General features: G+C 47.5%; 1 protein-coding gene across 3 annotated transcripts in view; it reads right to left on the minus strand.

Moving 5' to 3' along the window:
* Positions 1 to 2227: 2227 nt before the first annotated feature.
* The window catches only part of WDTC1 (WD and tetratricopeptide repeats 1), a 66378-nt gene continuing 49027 nt past the window's right edge, over positions 2228 to 19578 (minus strand). For all 3 annotated transcript variants that reach the window (XM_051988089.1, XM_051988085.1, XM_051988088.1), the window contains 8 exons: positions 17943 to 18058; positions 16439 to 16514; positions 15988 to 16084; positions 13516 to 13689; positions 7337 to 7572; positions 6189 to 6354; positions 5100 to 5292; positions 2228 to 4194 (listed from right to left, as the gene is read on the minus strand). In XM_051988089.1, the coding sequence (XP_051844049.1) occupies positions 3997 to 4194; positions 5100 to 5292; positions 6189 to 6354; positions 7337 to 7572; positions 13516 to 13689; positions 15988 to 16084; positions 16439 to 16514; positions 17943 to 18058 (1256 nt within the window). In that variant the 3' untranslated portion in view covers positions 2228 to 3996. The remainder of the gene's footprint in view (positions 4195 to 5099; positions 5293 to 6188; positions 6355 to 7336; positions 7573 to 13515; positions 13690 to 15987; positions 16085 to 16438; positions 16515 to 17942; positions 18059 to 19578) is intronic.

A 19578-nucleotide genomic window follows, 5' to 3' on the forward strand; every position in this document is an offset into this window, starting at 1 on the left:
CCAGGCTTCTAGTTCAAGGTGTTGGAAAAGTCCTAGAAGGGTTCTATACCCTGAACATCCTGCTTCTGGCCTTTATCCTTTTTGCACAGGTGAGCTCCAACTCCCTACTTACAGATCTCATGGACTCCTTAAAAGCATAACCTGTCATCTCCTTACCTCCCCAGATATTAGCATTTTTCCTCCTTTAAAGTTAGTTTGTGTTAACATTTATGCTGTCTTTATAGTAAACCACTTAAGGGTAGGGGCTTTAAATTTTTGTACGTGTATCCTTTGCACATATTAGGTGCCTAATGTTTACTATATATTTGTTTAATGAGTAACATTTATGTAGCAGGTTAAGGTTTACAAAATGTTCCCCCCATTTCAAGATGGATTGTGTATTTCTATAGATAAGCTGGGCTGTGTTGGCCCAAGGTTAGAGCAGCCAGTGCTTCACTTAAGGCCTGGCCTATGATACAAGGGCAGAGGCACTACTATTGGCAGCAGGGAGCTCCTGGTGCTCCAATGAACTTCTCCCATCCCCACCTACTTCTCATCTATAGGAGCAGCAGGAACTTTAGCTTCATGTACCCTTCCTGCTGGATGGGACCTGAGAGCTCATCTCACCAACCTCTCATTTGAGGAGATGAGGATGGAGGTCACCCAGAAAGCGAGCAGCAAAACCAAGAGTCGAACTCAGATCTTTTGATGCCAGTGCTCTTTATATTCCACACTAAAGGGCTCCTTGGCAGTGGGACAGGTCAGGAGCAGCAGGCTAGCTATGACCAGAAGGACTCTATACTTCTGGGGCTCAATCAGGCAACGTATCCTCTATTTTGTTTGAACTAGATGCTGTGTTTATTTAGTGACATATATGCTAGTGTCTCCTATTAAAACACTCTGGAGGGTTTTGTCTTTTTATTATACCCAGCAGTATCTAGCACACTTTAGGTACTTAATGCAAACCTCATATTGGACTGAAGGCAGCTGAATAACGGACGTCATCTGAGGGGGGGGGGGAACAGGCTGCCCAATCTAGGGACACTGGTCCTAGTACCCCCAGGACAAAAAATTAACTCCCCAGCTTGTCATCTAAGGCCTTAAGAATTAGAAGCTCTGGGCCACTGCAAAGGTGCCAGGGCAGAATCTTAAAACCCCACTGAAGTGCTGATTTCTATTTTTGGTTGCAGCTGCAGCTGCTCACCTTTAGAGAGGAAGTAGTCAAGCTAAAACAAGTTCCACGTTGTCCTTAGTGCTAGGGCAGCACTGTTTTGGCGCAGCACTGTCCCCTGCCCCAAAGTGCCAGGCTCTGAAATATTATATGTCCATCAAGGCTAGTACCCAGGCCATAGAAGTGATCGCATAGCTCATAGCCGCTCCCCTAGCACAAGAGCAACATCTACCTGACAACGTATAGAAATAAGTCTTGTGAATCTTAAAGCCCCGTTTCAGCTATGCATTCGTCAATAGGATCAGTGCAGCGCCAGGAGCCCGAGGACTAGGGTCTGGCTGTGCCACTCATCATGGGGCACTAGTGCTGGCCCAGCCTCCACCAGAAGCGCGAGCTCTCCACTGGGAAGTCTCTAGACTTGAATCACACGGCACAATGCAGCAAAAGGACTGGCCTGGCAGTTGGGGAACCAGAACTCTGCTCTTGCCTTGGCCAGATTCACTGGCTGCTCTTGGGACAATTTCTTCCACTGCAAAAAGTGTCAAGTGAATTCTCGGCCCCCTCCGGCTCTGGAGTTCTATGTTCTAAGGACATCCCAAGCCGGCCTCCTCTCCTTTTTCTTGGATAGGTAGAAAACGTCCCATGCGCAGGCCCTAGAATCATAGTTCTCTCCACTTTCTATGTGGCCTGGGGCTGGACAAGGCCTCAGACTCCCATTGTGAGCACTCTACTCCTTTGAGCGGCTGTGGGCATCTCTGGAAGGAGCATGGCTGTGGGTGTGGGGCCATTCGCCTAATGCCAACCAGGCTCCCTCCAGCCCTGCCCACCTCCAGCACTCCTGTCAGTCTCTGAAATATGACAGATGTGGATAAGGCTGGTACAGAACTGGAGGTGTCCTCTGCCAAGTGCAAACCCCGTGGGCACTCGTGTATGGGGAGCCGAGCAGGGCGAGGGGGTGCGGTTTGGCCCTTAGTAGGGCCCGGATGGACAACCGCTGGTGTCAGCAGGTTCACGGCAAGCCCGTGGGGGACCAGAGTCAGCCCCCCCCTCCCCTTCCACAAATTCCACATCCACACCTAGAACAAAATGTTTTTAATCAATTGCATCATCACCCTCACTCTGCTGGGGGTGGGGAGGGAGGGGGGGGCAGAGGAACAAAAATATTCTGCTCCTGCCCAAGTGGACAGTAAGGCTTTTGTGTTTCTTCCACACTGTGGGGGAAGGGGCCCTGGGCTGGAGCAGAGTGAGTGTGGTCTTAAGAGGCAGGAAAGCTAAGGGGCTATGCCAGGCCTTCCCTCCCCTCCCAGGGGGTCCTGCTTGCCCCCCTCTCACTCTCTGGGCTAGAGAAGTGAGGGAACACAGAGGGGAGAGGGAGTCCCAGCAGCAGCTGTCTCCTTCACCAATAAATATACTTCATTACCAAGCGAGGGCAGGATGGAGGGAAGAGAGGGATGGTGAGGGAAAGTTGGGGAAAAGCCATCCCTGCCTTGCCGGGAGTGAAGCAGCAGAAAGATGCCCCGAGACCTTCAGTGTCCGTCTTCCCTCCCCCAATTTTGCTTTTAAAACAATGAAATGGATTTTAAAATGATACCCAGCCTGGATACCCAGCAGAGGCAGGGAAGTGCTCAGAGGTGCCCCCCTTCTGACTGGAAGGTGGGGAGAATGGCATCTACCTTTCCCAAGTGTCCTTGGCTTGGAGGGGGGAGGGCAGGACCTGAGGAGCAAGGAGCAGGGTGGGGTGAGGGGGGAGTCTGGGCCAGGTGGCCCTCTACAGGTAGAGAAGAATGTGGGGGAGGGTGAATGAGCCCCTGCCTCCACCAGCAGGTGCAGATGTCCATACAGGGTGAGGGGCCCCTACAGAGCAGGAGACAAAAAAGCTGTCCCGTCCTTGGTGTCCAGAGGCTCAGCACAAGAGGGAACATAAAATGGACAGAATAGGGGAGGGGAGAGCTCCCCGGCCGGGGCGGGTGGTACCAAGGAGCCCTCATTATCTCGGCCTTGACGCTGGAAGAGACGGGGCGGTGGCGGGGCGGAGGCTCCGGGACAGAGGTCACAGTGAGTCCAAGCAGAGTTGGAGAGGGGGCATTAGCGTAGTGAAAGGCTATTCTCTGCCAGGGCCAGTGGCTCTAGGCCCCAACCACTTTCCCAGGAAGATCAAGGGAATGAGTTATTTGAGGCTGCTGAGAGGGTGGAGGGCCGGGACACCCGGGAAGGCCACGGAGCCCCCTCCTACTAGGCTGGGCCGGCCTCTGCAGTCTAGCCGGGCTGGGGGTGGGGGATCTGCTTTCCCTCCATCTGCTCGCACACTTCGGGACCCTCCCTCCAGGAAAGAAGTGGCAGGAACATCAAGTGGACGCCAGGCTCTGTAAAGGCCTCGACCTGACCACCCCAGAGGACGGGGAGGCAGGCCAGTTCTCTAGAGACTCGGGACAGGTGCTCAGCACAGCCAAGGGCACCTGCAAACCGAGATTCCTCCTTCCCCCCGTGATCCCCTCTGTAGTCACCGAGGGGCTCCAGGAACGGGGGCTCTGTTCTTGCCCTCACACACGCCTAAGCCCCTTTCCCAGCAGCCTGATTCCAGAGGACTTGCAGTTAGGGGCAGGAGGAGGGAGACTGCTGGGAGAAGCTTCTGCTCTGGATCTGGGGCCATCACCCCCGAGAGTCTGGAAGCCAAGGAGTTGTACCGTCCCCCGCCCGCCACCCCCAAACAAACAAACAAAACGGGGGAGGGGGTCTGGAGGGGAATAAAAAAACCCAAAAACAAAAAGAAAAACCAAAACTAAACCCCTCCTCCTCCTCTTCCTCCTCTCCTCGTCTGTGAGGAGACAGGAGGCCTGGGCTGAGCCTTAGCTGGGCCGGCACTGGACCTGCCCCTCCGAGCTGTCCTCGTCATCAGAAGCCCCGGCGCCTCCACTGCTCAGGCCAGTGATCCGATAGCCCATGTTGAGCAGCATCACCTCCAGCGGGTCGGCATTCATGCGGCGCTGATTGGCCTGAGAAGCTCCCTCCATGTCCTCCACCACTCGGCCGGTGAGGTCTTCACTCTGAGAGGCGAGGAAGGACAGAAAGGGGAGAACATGAGTCGAGAGGGAAGCAAGTTCCCCTGTCCCCCAACTGGGAGAATTATGTCCCAAGTAAGCTGAGTCCTGAAGGCAAAGGCCTGAGCTGAGACTCGCTGCCATGACAATGGGCTCTCCTGCTGCCATGCTGCCATTTTTAATCTCAAAGACTCAGCACGAATCATCCTGACTGCCTCATGGAGCCTGCTGGGTTTCCCCATTGAAGTGGGAGCAAATTCTTTTTGCTTTCTGAGAAGAGGGGAAGAAATGGAGGGGGCAGGCTAAAAAGGACACTCCAATGGGTAAGGGTCCCCCACAAAGAATCCAAACACCAGCCTTCTTCAGGGCTAGAGTCAATCCCACACTTTTTCCTTGGCTTCCCAGGTGTGTGACTGTGCAGAAGAACATCTTTCTCACATTCCAGTTCCCCATCTTTAAAATGGGGATAACACCATTATAATGCTAGAGTTGTACTGGAAAGGAATAGGAACTCTGAGGCTTTCCTCCCCCTCTAATCTTCCTGGCTCTCTCCTCCCGGTCTTCCTTCAGCCCTCCTTTTAAGGGACCCTTCCCCCTGTATCTGTGTCAGCCTCCTGGGCTGGAGGCTCTCCCAGGAAAGGGTATATGTCTTGGTTTCCTTGCTGATCTCCAAGGATTAGGCAGTGGGAGCACCACCCACTGCAGGCCTTGATTCAAGGACCCTAATTCCACTGAGGAGACGGCAAAAACGGGGATAAGAAGCCATCAGCTGTGATTCAGGCCATAGTGCTTTACGGTTTGTCAAAGGTTTCCCTTCAGAGCTCAGAGAGGCGGATGGCCGAGAATGCTTAGCACGGCACAGGGCCGGGAGCTGGTCCCCAAACACCCTTTCCACTCCCGCCGTCTCTCACCTCGGGCCGAGGATTCCAGAGCCTCACGACGGGGTCGATGCCGCTGGTGGCCAGGAAGCAGTAGCTGGGATGGGGCTGCAGGCAGTTGACAATGGACTCATCCCCCTGCAGCACGCGCACCAGGTTGGTGGTCTCTTTCTCCCAGATGAAGAAGGAGCCATCGTCTGAGCCACTGACGATGTATTGTGCATTGCTGCGGAGGGAAAGGAGGAGGTGGTTCGTTTTGGGGGGAGTCACAGCCAGCATTCACAACACATCCCACTCCTCTCTCCCCCAACCTAGTCCCTTCAATTCCAGAAGCTGTGGGGACCTGGACTGGAGGAGCAGAGAAGAGGGTACTCTAAGTAGTAGAGGAAAGAGCCGGAGAAGAAAAAGATACTTGAGCCCCAGAGTCTCCCCTTATTCTCCAGCACTATTTTGGTAATGAGTACTAAGGCTAGCCCATTTTGTGTAGCTGAGTGCCCCGAGTACTGCTGGCCCCATTTTGCTGACCCAGAGATGGAAGAGCATGAAGCCATATCCCTTAATTCCAATTCCCTCTCTGCTGAAGTGCTCCCCTCCACCAGCAACGCTCTCTCCCTCTCCCCACCTCTGTATCTATGCCTGAAATGTCCTCCCTGTACTTTACCTGATGAATTCTTACCCATTTTAAAAAAGCCAATTCAAATGCCGCCTCCTCCCAAAAAAGGTCGGCATGGCCAAATGCAAAAGGCTTCACTAATGTTCAAGGATTACACAACGAGGCTTCCCTGTCTCTGCGCTTGACCAGAACTTACTGTGCCCCTGGGAGCACCGCACAATAGGATCTCATGGGACAGCTGTTCGTGGGTCTTCCCTCCCTACTAGACTGAAGCTCCACCAGCCCCGAGCACAGGATTCCTGCCCAGGAGCAGCTATTAGTAAATGAGACCATCTCGCTACAGGGAGGCTCTTCTCCTCCCTACCATGGGCCCCACTCGGATCTGCCCAGCTGCCAGGCCCTAGGAATGCTCCCTGGTGCTCCTTCAGGGGAAGGAAATAGCCCAGTGCATTGGAGGCTTCTGCTCTCCTGTCGCCTGCTCAGAGTGGAAGAAACCGTGACTCACAGACCTGCCGAAGAAGTTTGCTTCCTTGATGTCGGTGGTGGTGTTGCAGTGCCCACAGTACCGGAACTGGTAGTCGTAGCTGCGCTCCCGGAGCACCATCTCGTCCTCTGAGATGGAGTCCTTCCGGCTGGTGCTCCTCAGGCGTACGGGGCCGCCTCCCTTCTTCTCCTCTGCGGGCAGAAGGGGCCAGAGCCAGTGAGCAGCCTATTCCCACCCCTCTGCCTTGAGCCTGGGTGTTCTGGACAAGACTGGGACTCAGTGCCGGGACAGAGCTCAACAAGAGCGGGCACAGAGGAACATTTCTGGATGGGGCGGACACAGGGGACAAGAGCTGGCTGACAGCAGGCCTGACTCACTGGAGACAGTCACAGGGATGACAGTAGGGAGAAGCCTCTTTTCTAGAGGCTGCCAGGATCAGGGCTTGGATGTTCAAAAGTCACTATCAATACTCTTGTCAGACTCAGAGATCATTTGTATTTTCCAGGGATGAGAGAAAGGACGAAAAGCACTGAACAAGTATATTTTTCTAGATCAATCAAAGAATGTCTAACACCCAGATATCTCCAGCCCCAAGACTTTAGGCAAGGCTGGTCTGACCAAAGAATGTAAGCAACCTGAGAAGTGGTCAAAGTTTTTATTTTATCTTTATATCCTTAGTGCCTTATACATGCTAGACACTTGTCACTCCAAACGGAACTGCCACTTGTATTTTACAGATCAGACAAGTTCCAGGAGAGACCAAACACTTTGCTAAGATCACGCAGAAAGTGGGCCAAGGCTCCCTCCTCCACAGCAACACAGGTACCAGCATAGAACAAGATGTGTAGTGGGGGACTCACATACAAGATCTGTGCTTGCAGCTGAGGACTGTGTGATCTTGGCAACATTTGGGATCCCTCCTGTAGGGCTTAGGCCTCAAGGCCCAACCTGACTCTACCCTCATTTGGTTTCCATGGGGGCAGCTGTGTTTGGGGATACCTGGCTCAGACCAGGAAGAGGAGTGGGGGCTGGCGGAGCCAGGAAGCAACCCAACCTGGAGCTCATCATACCTCACTGGGTTTAGTTCGGAACCTGGTCAGGAAAGGGAGACCCAGACCCTTGTCCCTCAGCACCAGCCCCCTGCTCTGGCCTTTGGTCGGCCAGCTCACTCACCACTATCACTCTTGGAGAAGAGAGCAGCCGTGATGTCTCGGCCTAGAGCGTCACAGGCACTGCTGTGGGCCTGCTCTGGGAACTTCCCTTTGAAGTCATCCAAACACTCCAGGGCCTCAGCCACGTACTTGAGCTCGAAGAGGCAACGGGCTAGGCGGAAATGGGCCTTCAAGTGGCATGGGTTCAGGGAGATGGCTCGGAGGCAATCCCTTAGGGCATCGTAGTGGTCCCCATCCCTGAGGAGACAGGAGAGCACAAGCAGTTGAAAGGAGGCAGGGGAAAGAACAGAGCCCCCTGGCAGTGATCCCCCTACAGTCATCTTTTCTTCCCCCTCCCTGCCCTGGACCACCTCTTCCCAATGTTATTTACGGTCCCCACTGAAACATGACAGCTCTTAGGCTCTCATAAGATCTCAGGAGGCACAAGCCACCGTTCCTCCAAAAGCTCCACAGCACCAAAGCAAGCCAAGAGATGCAGACTTGGGCGGTGGCTCTGGGGCTAATCTGTGTGATCCCGAACAACTCATTTAGCCCCTCCAGGTCTTAGTTCCCTCCTCTGTAAAATGAAAGAGATAGCTCACCAAGAGCGCAGTGTAACAGAACATCCTGCTGGAAGAGAGCCCTGTTTGAACTCTGGCTCAGACACTGGCTGGGTAACCATGGGCCAATCACTCCTGAGACTAAAATTTCTCCCCTGAAGGACTCTCTCTCCTTGGGTGACTGGGAGGATCAAATGAGAGGACTCAAGCCTGGGGTTTTGCACAAATCAGCTATCACTGACTGCTCTCTAAAGAGCCCAAAGGCTGCTTTCCTTGGCTAATCTAAGGTTCTCTATTCCCGTTTTCCTCTCCAGTGAGTGAACAGAGGGCAGTAGAAGGAGTGCCTGGCTTAGAGACAGAAAAGACTCATCCTCCCAAGTTCAAATTCTGCCTCAGAAACTTCCTAGCAGTGTGATCCTGGGCAAGCCACTTAACCCAGTTTCCTCATCTGTAAAAATGAGCTGAAGAAGGAAATGGAAAACCACTGCAGCTATCTCTGCAAAGAAAACCCCGAGTGGGGTCACCAAGAGTTTGACATTATTAAAAATGCCAGAACAGCCAAGAAACTTTAAAACCAAATGACTCCCAGTTTGTAAGCAAGGACTCTTGACAAGTACAGGGTAAGACTGCCCCCCAGTGGGCAAACAACCTAACTGCCTGCTGCCATCCAGCACCCACCTCAGCAGTCCCCCCCATGCATCCTGGCTCCTTTCCCAAAGTCCCCCCCACCACCATCCTCCTCAGAGGGAGGCTCGGAATTCAAAATTCCAGGGGCAGCTTCTCTCCTAGGATTTACCAGCTGGTCTGTATGCTTGACAAAGTCTGACTTGGAGACTGGGGGGAGGGAGGGAAGGAGGCCTGCAGGTGGTCATAAAAGCCCACTAACATTCTAGCCCTCTGCTCCACCCTGTCCTGTGCTGACTCCATCACTACCCCTGAGGTCTAGAGGCCACACGCTGATCACCGACTCCAGGCCCTGGATCTATTCTAGGAATAAGACTCATTAGAAGCCCAGGGTGTTAATCTGATAACGCATAACACCCACCGTCTCCCCGCCTTGATAATCTTCAGTCTCTCCTCCTCTACTGGTTTCTTCTCCAATAGCTATAAACATATCTCTGCCCCCTCCCTCAGTCTTTTTTTTTTTTTTTTCCAGTCAGCAAGTCTGCATTTGTTGTTCTCCTATCTTCTCCCTCCCTTCACTGAGGAAAGCAAAAAACCGCAAACCAAAACAAAATCCACGTTAGACCTGCATAGTCAAACAAAACAGTTCCCTCATTGGACATGTCCAAAAAATATGCTCCAACCTGTACTCCCTCAATTCTCTGTCAGAAAAGTGGGCAGCCTCTAGAATTGTGTTTGGTCATTACAATGACCAGTCCCCAAGTCTTTCAAAGTTCTTTTGTCTTTACAATATAATTATCATTGTATAAATTGTTCTCCGGATTATGTTCACTCTGCATCAGCTACACAAGTCTTCCCAGGTTTCTCTGAGATCATTAGCATCTCTTACAGCACAATGGTAATCCATCATATTAACATAGCATAATTTGTTCAGCCATTCTCTGATGGGCATCCTCTATTTCCAATTCTTTGTTAGCACAAAAAGAGCTATTACAAGAATTTCCATACGTATGGGTTGGTTTCTTTGGCATAGACCTAATAATGGTGAACCCATACCCCCCTCTAGTATTTGTCATTCATCCCCCAAATTTGTCAATCTGAATCTTTCTCCACTTTTAAAAAACATTTGCTTGATCTGATCTTATCTTTCTCTCTAGCTATCATCCAATCCATTTTTCGCCCTTCTTGGCTAAACTTAAGAACACCATGTACACCTGATGCCTATAATTATTATTTTTTTACTTCCACCATCCAGTTGAATTTGCCTTCTTCAATGATACCAATGATCTCTTTATTGCCAAATCTAATGATATTGCCTCAAAATCCTTTCTGACTTCTCCAAAGTTTCTGACACTATTGGTCATTATTTCTCCCCTTGGCCATTTTTCTTTCAGTTTTTGATATTGGTTGCTCTGATATCACAACGAGCACTCATCATCCTTCTTTGCTGGCTATTCATCCATTAATCAAGATTCTGTCCTGTGCCCTTTCCAATTTCTCCCTCTATACTAAATTTTCCTGAGCTACAGTTTTTGTTTTTGTCTTTGACACAACTCAAATTTACTGTGTCCAAAAGAGAACTTATTCCCCCCAAACCCTTTCCTCTTCTAAACTTTCCTATTACGGTACCCCCAGTCAGTCAAGTTCACAATATCAGTATTATTCTCTGCTCCTGATTTTCACCACGCAAACTATTGCCAAGTCTTGTCCTTTCTATCTTCATATCTCTTATGTATCCGTTCCCTCTATTCATTTCTCATTCTGCTTCATCTTCCACTTGGTTGCCAAAGTAATCCCCTAAAAAAGCGTGATCAGGTCATCTCCTTCCTTATTTCAATAAACTCCAAATGCCTTCAGGATCAAAAAAGTCCTCTGGAATTTAAAGATCTTCACAATCTAAATCCTTTTGTGTACTCTATGATTCAGGCAGGCTGTGTTCCCCAATGGACTGTGAGCTCCTTAAGGGCAGGAACAATGTTTTTTGTTTTCTTTTTAAATCCCCAGCCATTAATGTAGTGTCTGGCACATAGTAAGTGCTTAATAAATACATGCTCATTGATTGCTCATTTATTAAGAATACAATTAGGCATAGTTGTAATTGGTACAAATAATGAATCCCCTGAAGTGGTGGCATGTTTTTGACATCACACTATTTGAAATTATAATTCTGTAAAACACACGGTCAGTTCTTGCTTTATGTAAATTTGCATTGTGCAATTTTACATAAAGAATTCTGGAAAAAATGTGCATTCCAAAAAAACTCTATGCTAACTTTACTGTATACTACTGTGTACTACGCTCACTCTTGAGCATGCACTCTTTTTCTTTCCTCTCTGTGGTTTTCTGAACTCCCCCCCTCCCCCCAAAAAAAACAAACTAAAAAAAAAAGTTAAAGTAGAGCTCATACACAGAGAGACCGCACCAATTCCACTCCATCAGTGGCTTATCTTGAGATCTCTAGAGAGAGATAGGAGATCTTTCCCTTGTACTAGCCACCTGCCTGCTCACCTTCCGTGCATTCTTGCTCAGGTACTATGAGAAAGTCCCTGGTCCCTGGTTTTCTCCTGTCTGTGGCAGTGTCCAACCCCACGAGTCTGTCTCCTGTGTGTTCTTCCTCTCAGTTTCAGCCAGGCCCCCACATAGCTATCCCGCATCCCACATGTCCCTCCCCTCCTGCTCTCACTTCTCTGTCCACAGTCCCTACATGTCCTTGAACTGTGTGCCAGCCCCCTCCCTCTATGGGCACAGGGTCTCCTTCCTGCCTTACTCCCTTACTCCCTCTCTTCTCCACATCTGCAGGCAAATTCACTTGATATAAAAAGATTACTTTATGTAGAGGTCTGCAGAACAGTCTGCTTATGTAAAGTGAGAGCTATCTGTAATTGGTTCTAGCCAAATGGAAATGTGCAGTGCAAATTTGAATAAATTTCCTCTCCACTTCAGGGGATTTCTTATTCACACTAATTGGGGTTTACTTGGCTAATACCAACCAGGACAATTTAGGCTAGGCTCCAGAATATTCAGAGACTTGAGGCAGCAGTGACTGGCACAGGCATAGATCACCAAAGAGGCTTTTGGCCAAGACACACACTAGGTCAATGGCTGATAATGGTACCTATGGAACTTTTCAGCCTCAAGACTCAGCACCTAAAGCAGGAGGAAAGGGTGGACTAGTAGACTCTGTGACAAGTAGAGATTGAAGAGGGAAGGGGAGAGGGGTGCAGTCACACAGAAGCAGAATGCATCATGCTGCAACAGACACCAGAACAGGGGGCACTGACTCAGGAATCACTGCAGCACTGAAATCCAATTACTGTCTGCAAGGCACCTCTCTAAAAGGTGCAATGGACAGAGAGAAAGGCTCTTCAAGAGTCACCCAAAAACCAAGCCAGGAGCACTGTAAGCCATGGGGCCTGAGGGGTATGCAAGGTGGAGTAGCAACCATGGAGTAAATCTGTATTTTAAAGAAATGAGTGCTGGGAGGGTGACATTCAAGGACCCAGTTCTCTCCCTCCAAGAACTACAAACTCAGTAAGTCTATGTCATAATCTAGTAAACAAAAGATAAAGGCTAATGCAACCTTAAGCTGTATTACTAGAGACACAGTGCTCAGAACAGGGATCATCCTGCTCTTCTTGCTCTAGTGTTCTGTGTCAGGTCTGCAGGTCACATTTGAGGAAGGTCTTAGACAAGATGGAAGATAGTAATATAGAGAGTGAGGGGACTAGAAACTAACCACCAGCTTCTTTTGACCAGAGCTACAAGGCACAACATTAGCAGCAGGAAGGACAAAACAATTTAGACAGACCCCAAAGATCCCAGTGAAAATACTTTCCCATTCCAGGTGACCTAACAACTAGGAAAAACACTACAATGCATCAGAGGTAGATAAGAAGTTGGACTGAGAACCATAGGGAAGGACTTTTGGGCAGAAGAGCACCTCATATCAGGCATTTACTGGGTTTTTCCAATGGTATTCTCTGGCCCAGGTAGCTGTCAGAAAGAATAGACACAGATGCCTAGCTAAGTTACCCATTCCCAGGAAAATGTCCCAGGCCTGTCAGCCCCCAAGGATGTGATAGAAGGGTTCAAATGAATAAGCATTCATATATAATACTACCATGTGCTCCATGTGCTGTGCCAGGCACTGCCCTAAGCACTCATACAAATAGTATTTCATCTGAAGGGCAGAGGGATAGAGAGGCCTTTCCAAAGTCCAACTGTTATCTCTTTAGGAACAGTTCAGGCTCACACAAGACCCACCATCTCTAGGGATCCCTGTTTTGGATGAAGAACATTGGCAGTCAAAAAAGCTGGAGGATCTCTAGATGGGCACTAAAGAGCTTCTCCAAATTTCTTTGCTTAGTATCTGTAGAACACTTTTTGTAATTATTCTGCCTTGTCTCCCTGAACTCTTCTGCTGAGTCAGTGACACTGGAGGTGGCTAAGCAGTAATGTAGAGCTTGGGTGACATGGCTACAGGCTCTACATGACAGGAGGAGTCTTTCACTACTTCTTCCTGAGAAAAGCCAGTTTCCAGGGACAGGGTACAACCTCCAGCCCTGACTTGTGAAGCCTCAACATCTGTGGTTCCCACCAGCCACGTGGGCCATATTCCCTCTGTAACTTAGAAAAGCTTCAGGAGTTGCTGGAAAATTCAGGCCCTGGTGGTCAAATTGGGAAGGATTATGAATTTTACTAAGTTGTTCCATGGAAAAGTGAGAAAGTCCTACCAACAGCAGCTGCCATGGGAGTGTTTTACAGTCCCTTTTCTCAGTGACAATGGAAGTAAGCTAATACCAATAATATTATCCCTGCTTTACAAATGAGGTAACTGAGGTTCAGAAAGGGAACTGATGCAGATCCAGGCTGGAAGAAACTTCAGAAATCCTCTAGCCCCAGAAGTGGAGTCTCCGAGAAGGGCAGTGACTTGTCCAACACAGCCCAGAGAGGAATTCAGCTTGGTGAGACACCACCCCTGTGCCCAAAGATGCCGATGCCCGTGGGGCTCACTTACCACTTGCGCTTCATGTAGGCAGCAGCTCGGTTCCCGTAGAGCATGGCGTTGTGGGGGGCCTTCTGCACAGCTTTGCTGTAGAGCTGGATGGCCTGAGTCCACTGCTGACAGGCAAAAGCCTCATTGGCCTGCTGCTTTACTCGCTCTAGGGATGGAGGCAGCTCGGCTTGGGGACTACGGAGAAGAGGTAAAATAGAGGAGAAAATCAAGGCAAGGGAGCAAGGGACAAGACACCTGGGCCAGGCCAGAGGAGCAGAGCCAACTTGGTGCTAGCAAGCTACCTATTCCTTTAATCTCCTGAGAAGGGCAATCCCTCAGCTCCTGTTCCAGAGCAACACAGAGGAGACAGCAGACAGAGGAATAGAATGAGCAGTGGCAGCAAAGCTCCAGCTAATTCCCTCCCCTGTGTTCCAGACTCATGTTTCACACTGCCCACTATCATCTTCCTCTCTAAAACTCGCCTCTTGCGCTAGCTTGTCTTTTGAGGAGATGTCCCTGAGAAGCCAGACCCAGAACCGCCTCTTTTGTCTCCTACCTTCCACATCAAGTTAAGTCTTGTGGATGTTACTTCTCACTCCCCTCCTGCCAGCTCCTCCCTATTTCTTCCCAATGTTCCCAGTCCCCTAGCTCTTGCTCGGATTAGTGAACAGCTTCCTTGCCTCTAGGTTTTGGCTGCTCCCTTCAATTCCGCACTATCAGGTTCCTCCTCCTAACCCAGAGCTCTCATTCCGCCAGCCCTTCATGGCTCTACTATCTAGAACAAAGTCCAGACCTCTTTGCTTGGCATTTCACGGCCTTCCTGTCCAAACTTAGCCCCTCCTCCCCCTTTAGTAACAACTGACTCTCCACTGTTGCTCCCCTACCTGTCCCTACCGTTCCACTTCTGTTCACCAGCATGTAACTGAGATGCTACAGCCTTCAAGGAGCCTTATTTGATGTATCCAGATAAAGGTGGTATTTCTCAACTTGATTCTCTCTGACCAAACTCTTCTTGTGTACACCATCACTTCTGGAACTGTATACATCTTATCCCTCAACTAGATCATCAGCAACTCTTTTCTCCTGCCATCTAGATGTTTACCACAGGGCCCTGAACATCAAAGAAGCCTATGATCAGACTGAAAGATACCTCAGCAGCCATCTAGTTCAACCTAAATGGAATCTCCATTCTAAAAGACCGGATAAGTGGTCATCAAACCCTCCAAATAAGGAGGAAGTCACTGTTTCCCAAGGCAGTCCATCCATTCCACTATTAGATGGTGTCCTCTTAGAAAGGCTTACCACATCCAGCCTAAACTTGCCTCTATGAAGCTTCCTCCCATTGCTCTGAGAAGAAACACATCTAATTTCTCTTTCCACATAAAAGAAAAAACTTCCTGCTCCCAAGTCTTTTTTCCAGGCTAACTATTCCTATTTCCTTCACCTGGTCTTCACTGCTACTCCTCTGGACACTTCCCAGATACTAAGTATTCTTAAGCCATAGCAGCTGGAAAGCATATCTGATTTGTTCTGATGGGGGTAGGGGACACAGGGATTTATCAATGCTCTGTCCCTGAAATTAATACTTCTCTCCATGTAGGCCCATGTAGCATGAGAATGGCTGGCTGTCATATCACACTGCTGATTCATATGGAGAGTGCAGGCCACTAAAATTGCCAGCTCTTTTTCAAACTGTTTTCTAATCCAGCCTTCCTTGAAACTAATTTTTGGAACCCACAGGTAAACTTCTCATTTATCACTATTGAATTTCATCTACTTAGATCCAGCCCAACACATATCAAAATCTTTAGGGACCTTGACATAATAGTGGGTGCTTAATAATGTCTGTTGGATTGAACTGAATTTCTTGACCTTAGATTTAATGGAGGTGAAAGGAAGCTCCCTGCCTCTAGAACACAAAGACATCTAGTCATACTTATCAAAGCTATGTAAAGAGAGTCATAGACTCAGAACACATCGTGAGTCATAAAGTTCTAACTCTAGTCAAGATATCTTGCCCTCCAGGTCCTAAGGAGCTACAAAATGACAATACCTACTTCCCAAGAGAACTCCCAAATGACAGTTTCTCCCCCTATTACATTATCTTTCCCATCTACTTCCTGTGTATTGGAAATGGTTCTTATTCATCTTATCCTTACTGAAACTTGGAGACTACAGGGAAGAAAGCAAAGAAGAGGGAAAATCAAAACAGTATAGAGTGAGGATAAGGTAAACTCTGGGACCTCAGCTCTTGCTGTTGCAATCCTGGGACACATGATGACATATTCCCCATCCCAAAGGTCTGACTAGGGATAAAGAATAAAGCATCTTCTCCATCCACAAACCAAATGGCTTTGCTGGTCCTTTTTTGCTTATGTAGGCAGATCCATATCCTTTCCTCCCTCTTTGGGAAGATCACAAAAGGTACTAAGTCATTTCATGGGACACATCACAATTAAGGAGAGGTACCACAGCCTAAAAACTGGATATTACCTAACGTGTGCTCTGCCCTCCGACAATCGAAAACCGTTGCTGTGCAGGTGGAGCCCGTTGGACATGCCATTGGTGGACATCTTGCCATTCTGGACCTCTGATGGGTTTAGTGGAAAGAACAAAGAACGGGACAACTTAAATTCTGGGTATGGATAATAATGCTCTTATTCTCACCCAAACTCAGGTGATGATACTGGGTACTTAAAGGAAAAGTTTATGGGGTACTGGACAAAATAGGCTACACCTCCCACCTATACCAGAAGAAAAGGGAGAGGTTCCATAATGGGGAAAAGTTGAAGGAAAAGGCTCTTACTGACTAACCATCCTTTCAATAGCCAAGAAAGGGATCAGCCTGACAGTAAAGGTTGTCTGTCAGTCTTTGGTGCCTCCATTCTGACTTGGTGGAGAAAAGTAGTGCCAGAAACTTGGGCCTTCCCATTCCCACACTCACCTGCTGATGAATGACATTTCCTTGGCAGGAGAAAGGTATATGGTCGCTGCTTGTATGTCAGGTCAAACAAATAGACCTAAAGACAAATTGAGAGAGAGAGCGAGAGAGAGAGAAAGAGAAGACAGACACAGAGGCCATAAAACAGCCTCACTGTCATTAGTATTTAGCAAAGATCTATCCCCTTTGGGGATGTATCCTAAAAAAGCCAGTATATAGTGGGTACCAAATAGATGGCAGGGAGAATTCACAACAAAGTGCCAAATGAGGATCTATCAAGGCAGCAAGCAGTTCCAGGGCAAGAACTCCCTAGAGCAATATTTGGCCAATTCATATTAAAATACATGAGTTATCAACAACTGAAATACATAGTTTAAGTTCATTACAAATTACTTCTCTAATTTTTTCATGTGATTTTCATGATAAACCTAATCTGAGAAGACATTACTACAGAAACTTTCTCCTCATTTCACAGTTGAGGGAAATGTGGTTCTGTGGACTCCACACCCACTATTTTCCTATTGCATACTACTAACTTTCAAAAAGAACCCATCTTACCTACTACTCTAGGTGAGATGCTACAATGATCCTCTGCCATACCTCCTTTGAGGACCTAAACTCTTTCTATATTGTCTCACTCAGGATCACAGTAGCAAGGACTTTAAAGTCCATCAATACAACTTTACCATTTTAGAAAAGATGAAATTAGGTCCAGAATGGGAAAATGATATGTCCTCACAGGACAGAGTGAGGGATTAAATGATATTATAAGGCAATAAATAAGGAAATACTTCATGTCCATTAAAAGGTTAGAAAAGGCTTGCCTAACATTAAATAAATTCAACAGGAAGGCAGTATAAGAACTGGTATCACCATTTTTACAGTTAAATAGAGTTCTAATAGGAAGCAAATGTTCAATAAGCATACGATAACTTGGCCCAAAGCTCTTTAGAGGTCCTAATAACATTTATTCAACCAGCTCTTTATTATGTCCCTGTGCAAGAAGCACAGTGTTTGGTTCTACAGGGCATACAAAGATATAGAAGATTAGATTCTTGCCATCAAGGCATGGGGGTTAAAGGTACATCACCTCTTTGAAGGCTTATTTCTTCTGATACCCATCTAACCAAGTGACAGGAAGTTACCACCTGTTCATTTTGGGTAATTGCCCTATTTTCCCTTCAGATTTCCCTGTCTGGACAGGACTACTATGGCAGCTGAAGAAGGCTCTGGCACTAACACGACAATATTATGCCCATTCTCCTTGCCCTTTTGCTGGGTTCAGCAAGCAAATCCTGTTTCTCACTTAATCTCTGAAGGTCTGCTCTGACCTTTTATAAAAAACAAACTAAATGAGGGATAGAACCACCATTCCTTAAGGACCTCTGGCTATAAAATCAAAACTGTTTTCATCATTCTATCTTAACTTCCTTTGTGGCAACCACATACAACTAGCTGGACACAGGGTTACTTGCAAGGCTCAGCTTTTTCCCCGTGAAGTGCCTACCTGTTCCCCTCCCATGTTGACCAACAGCTCGGTGCCGTTGGGACTGAAGGTGACGTAGGTAGCAACCAGCACACGAAGGCGGTTATTGTAGTCTGGCAGCTTCACTGGTAAGTGCCCTGTGGGGGACAGGCCAAAAACTGAGATGTAAGATTTCTGCTCCAAGTCATCAACTAATCTTCTCTTATACCCACTACTCCAGAATCAGATATTGTGAATTAAGAAGTAGAGACTGCTCCATGGCAGAGATGACTCCTACTCAACCCTATAGCATTCATTCTTTTTCACCAAAATCACAGGTAGGAAGATTGACTAGAGAAAGAAAGACAAGGGAAAGTCCCTTTACCCAATTCTCTTTCCTACAGATGCTGGGGATCCTCCCTAAAAGCCCAGAAGATGAGCTTTCTGTGCTTACCCTCCTAATGCTTTTAACATGAAGTGCTTTTCTTTTTTCAAATTTTATTTTATAATAATTTTTTATTGACAGAATCCATGCCAGGGTAATTTTTTTTACAACATTATACCTTGCACTTGCTTCTGTTCCGATTTTTCCCCTTCCTCCCTTCACCCCCTCCCCTAGATGGCAAGCAGTCCTATATATATTAAATATGTTGCAGTATATCCTAGATACAATATAAGTTTGCAGAACCGAACAGTTCTCTTGTTGCACAGGGAGAATTGGATTCAGAAGGTAAAAATAACCCGGGAAGAAAAACAAAAATGCAAATAGTCCACATTCATTTCCCAGTGTTCTTTCTTTGGATGTAGCTGCTTCTGTCCATCATTTATCAATTGAAACTGAGTTAGGTCTCTTTGTCAATGAAATCCACTTCCATCAGAATACATCCTCATACAATATCGTTGTCTAAGTGTATAATGATCTCCTGGTTCTGCTCATTTCACTTAGCATCAGTTCATGTAAGTCTCTCCAAGCCTTTCTGTATTCATCCTGCTGGTCATTTCTTACAGAACAATAATATTCCATCACATTCATATACCACAATTTACCCAGCCATTCTCCAATTGATGGGCATCCATTCAATTTCCAGTTTCTAGCCACTACAAACAGGGCAGCCACAAACATTTTGGCATATATAAGTCCCTTTCCCTTGTTTAGTATCTCTTTGGGGTATAAGTCCAGTAGTAGCACTGCTGGATCAAAGGGTATGCACAGTTTGATAACTTTTGGGGCATAATTCCAGATTGCTCTCCAGAATGGTTGGATTTGTTCACAACTCCACCAACAATGCATCAGTGTCCCAGTTTTCCCGCATCCCCTCCAACATTCATCATTATTTTTTCCTGTCATCTTAACCAATCTGAAAGGTGTGTAGTGGTATCTCAGAGTTGTCTTAATTTGCATTTCTCTGATCAATAGTGATTTGGAACACTCTTTCATATGAGTGGTAATAGTTTCAATTTCATCCTCTGAAAATTGTCTGTTCATATCCTTTGGCCATTTATCAATTGGAGAATGGCTTGATTTCTCATAAATTTGAGTCAGTTTTCTATATATTTTGGAAATGAGGCCTTTATCAGAAACTTTAACTGTGAAGATGTTTTCCACTATCCTATGTTCCTCTAATTTATTTATAATCTCATTCTTTATGCTTAAGTCATGGACCCATTTTGATCTTAT

Source organism: Antechinus flavipes, chromosome 3 (genome assembly GCF_016432865.1).
Source record: "Antechinus flavipes isolate AdamAnt ecotype Samford, QLD, Australia chromosome 3, AdamAnt_v2, whole genome shotgun sequence".
In the NCBI taxonomy this organism is placed as follows: domain Eukaryota; kingdom Metazoa; phylum Chordata; class Mammalia; order Dasyuromorphia; family Dasyuridae; genus Antechinus; species Antechinus flavipes.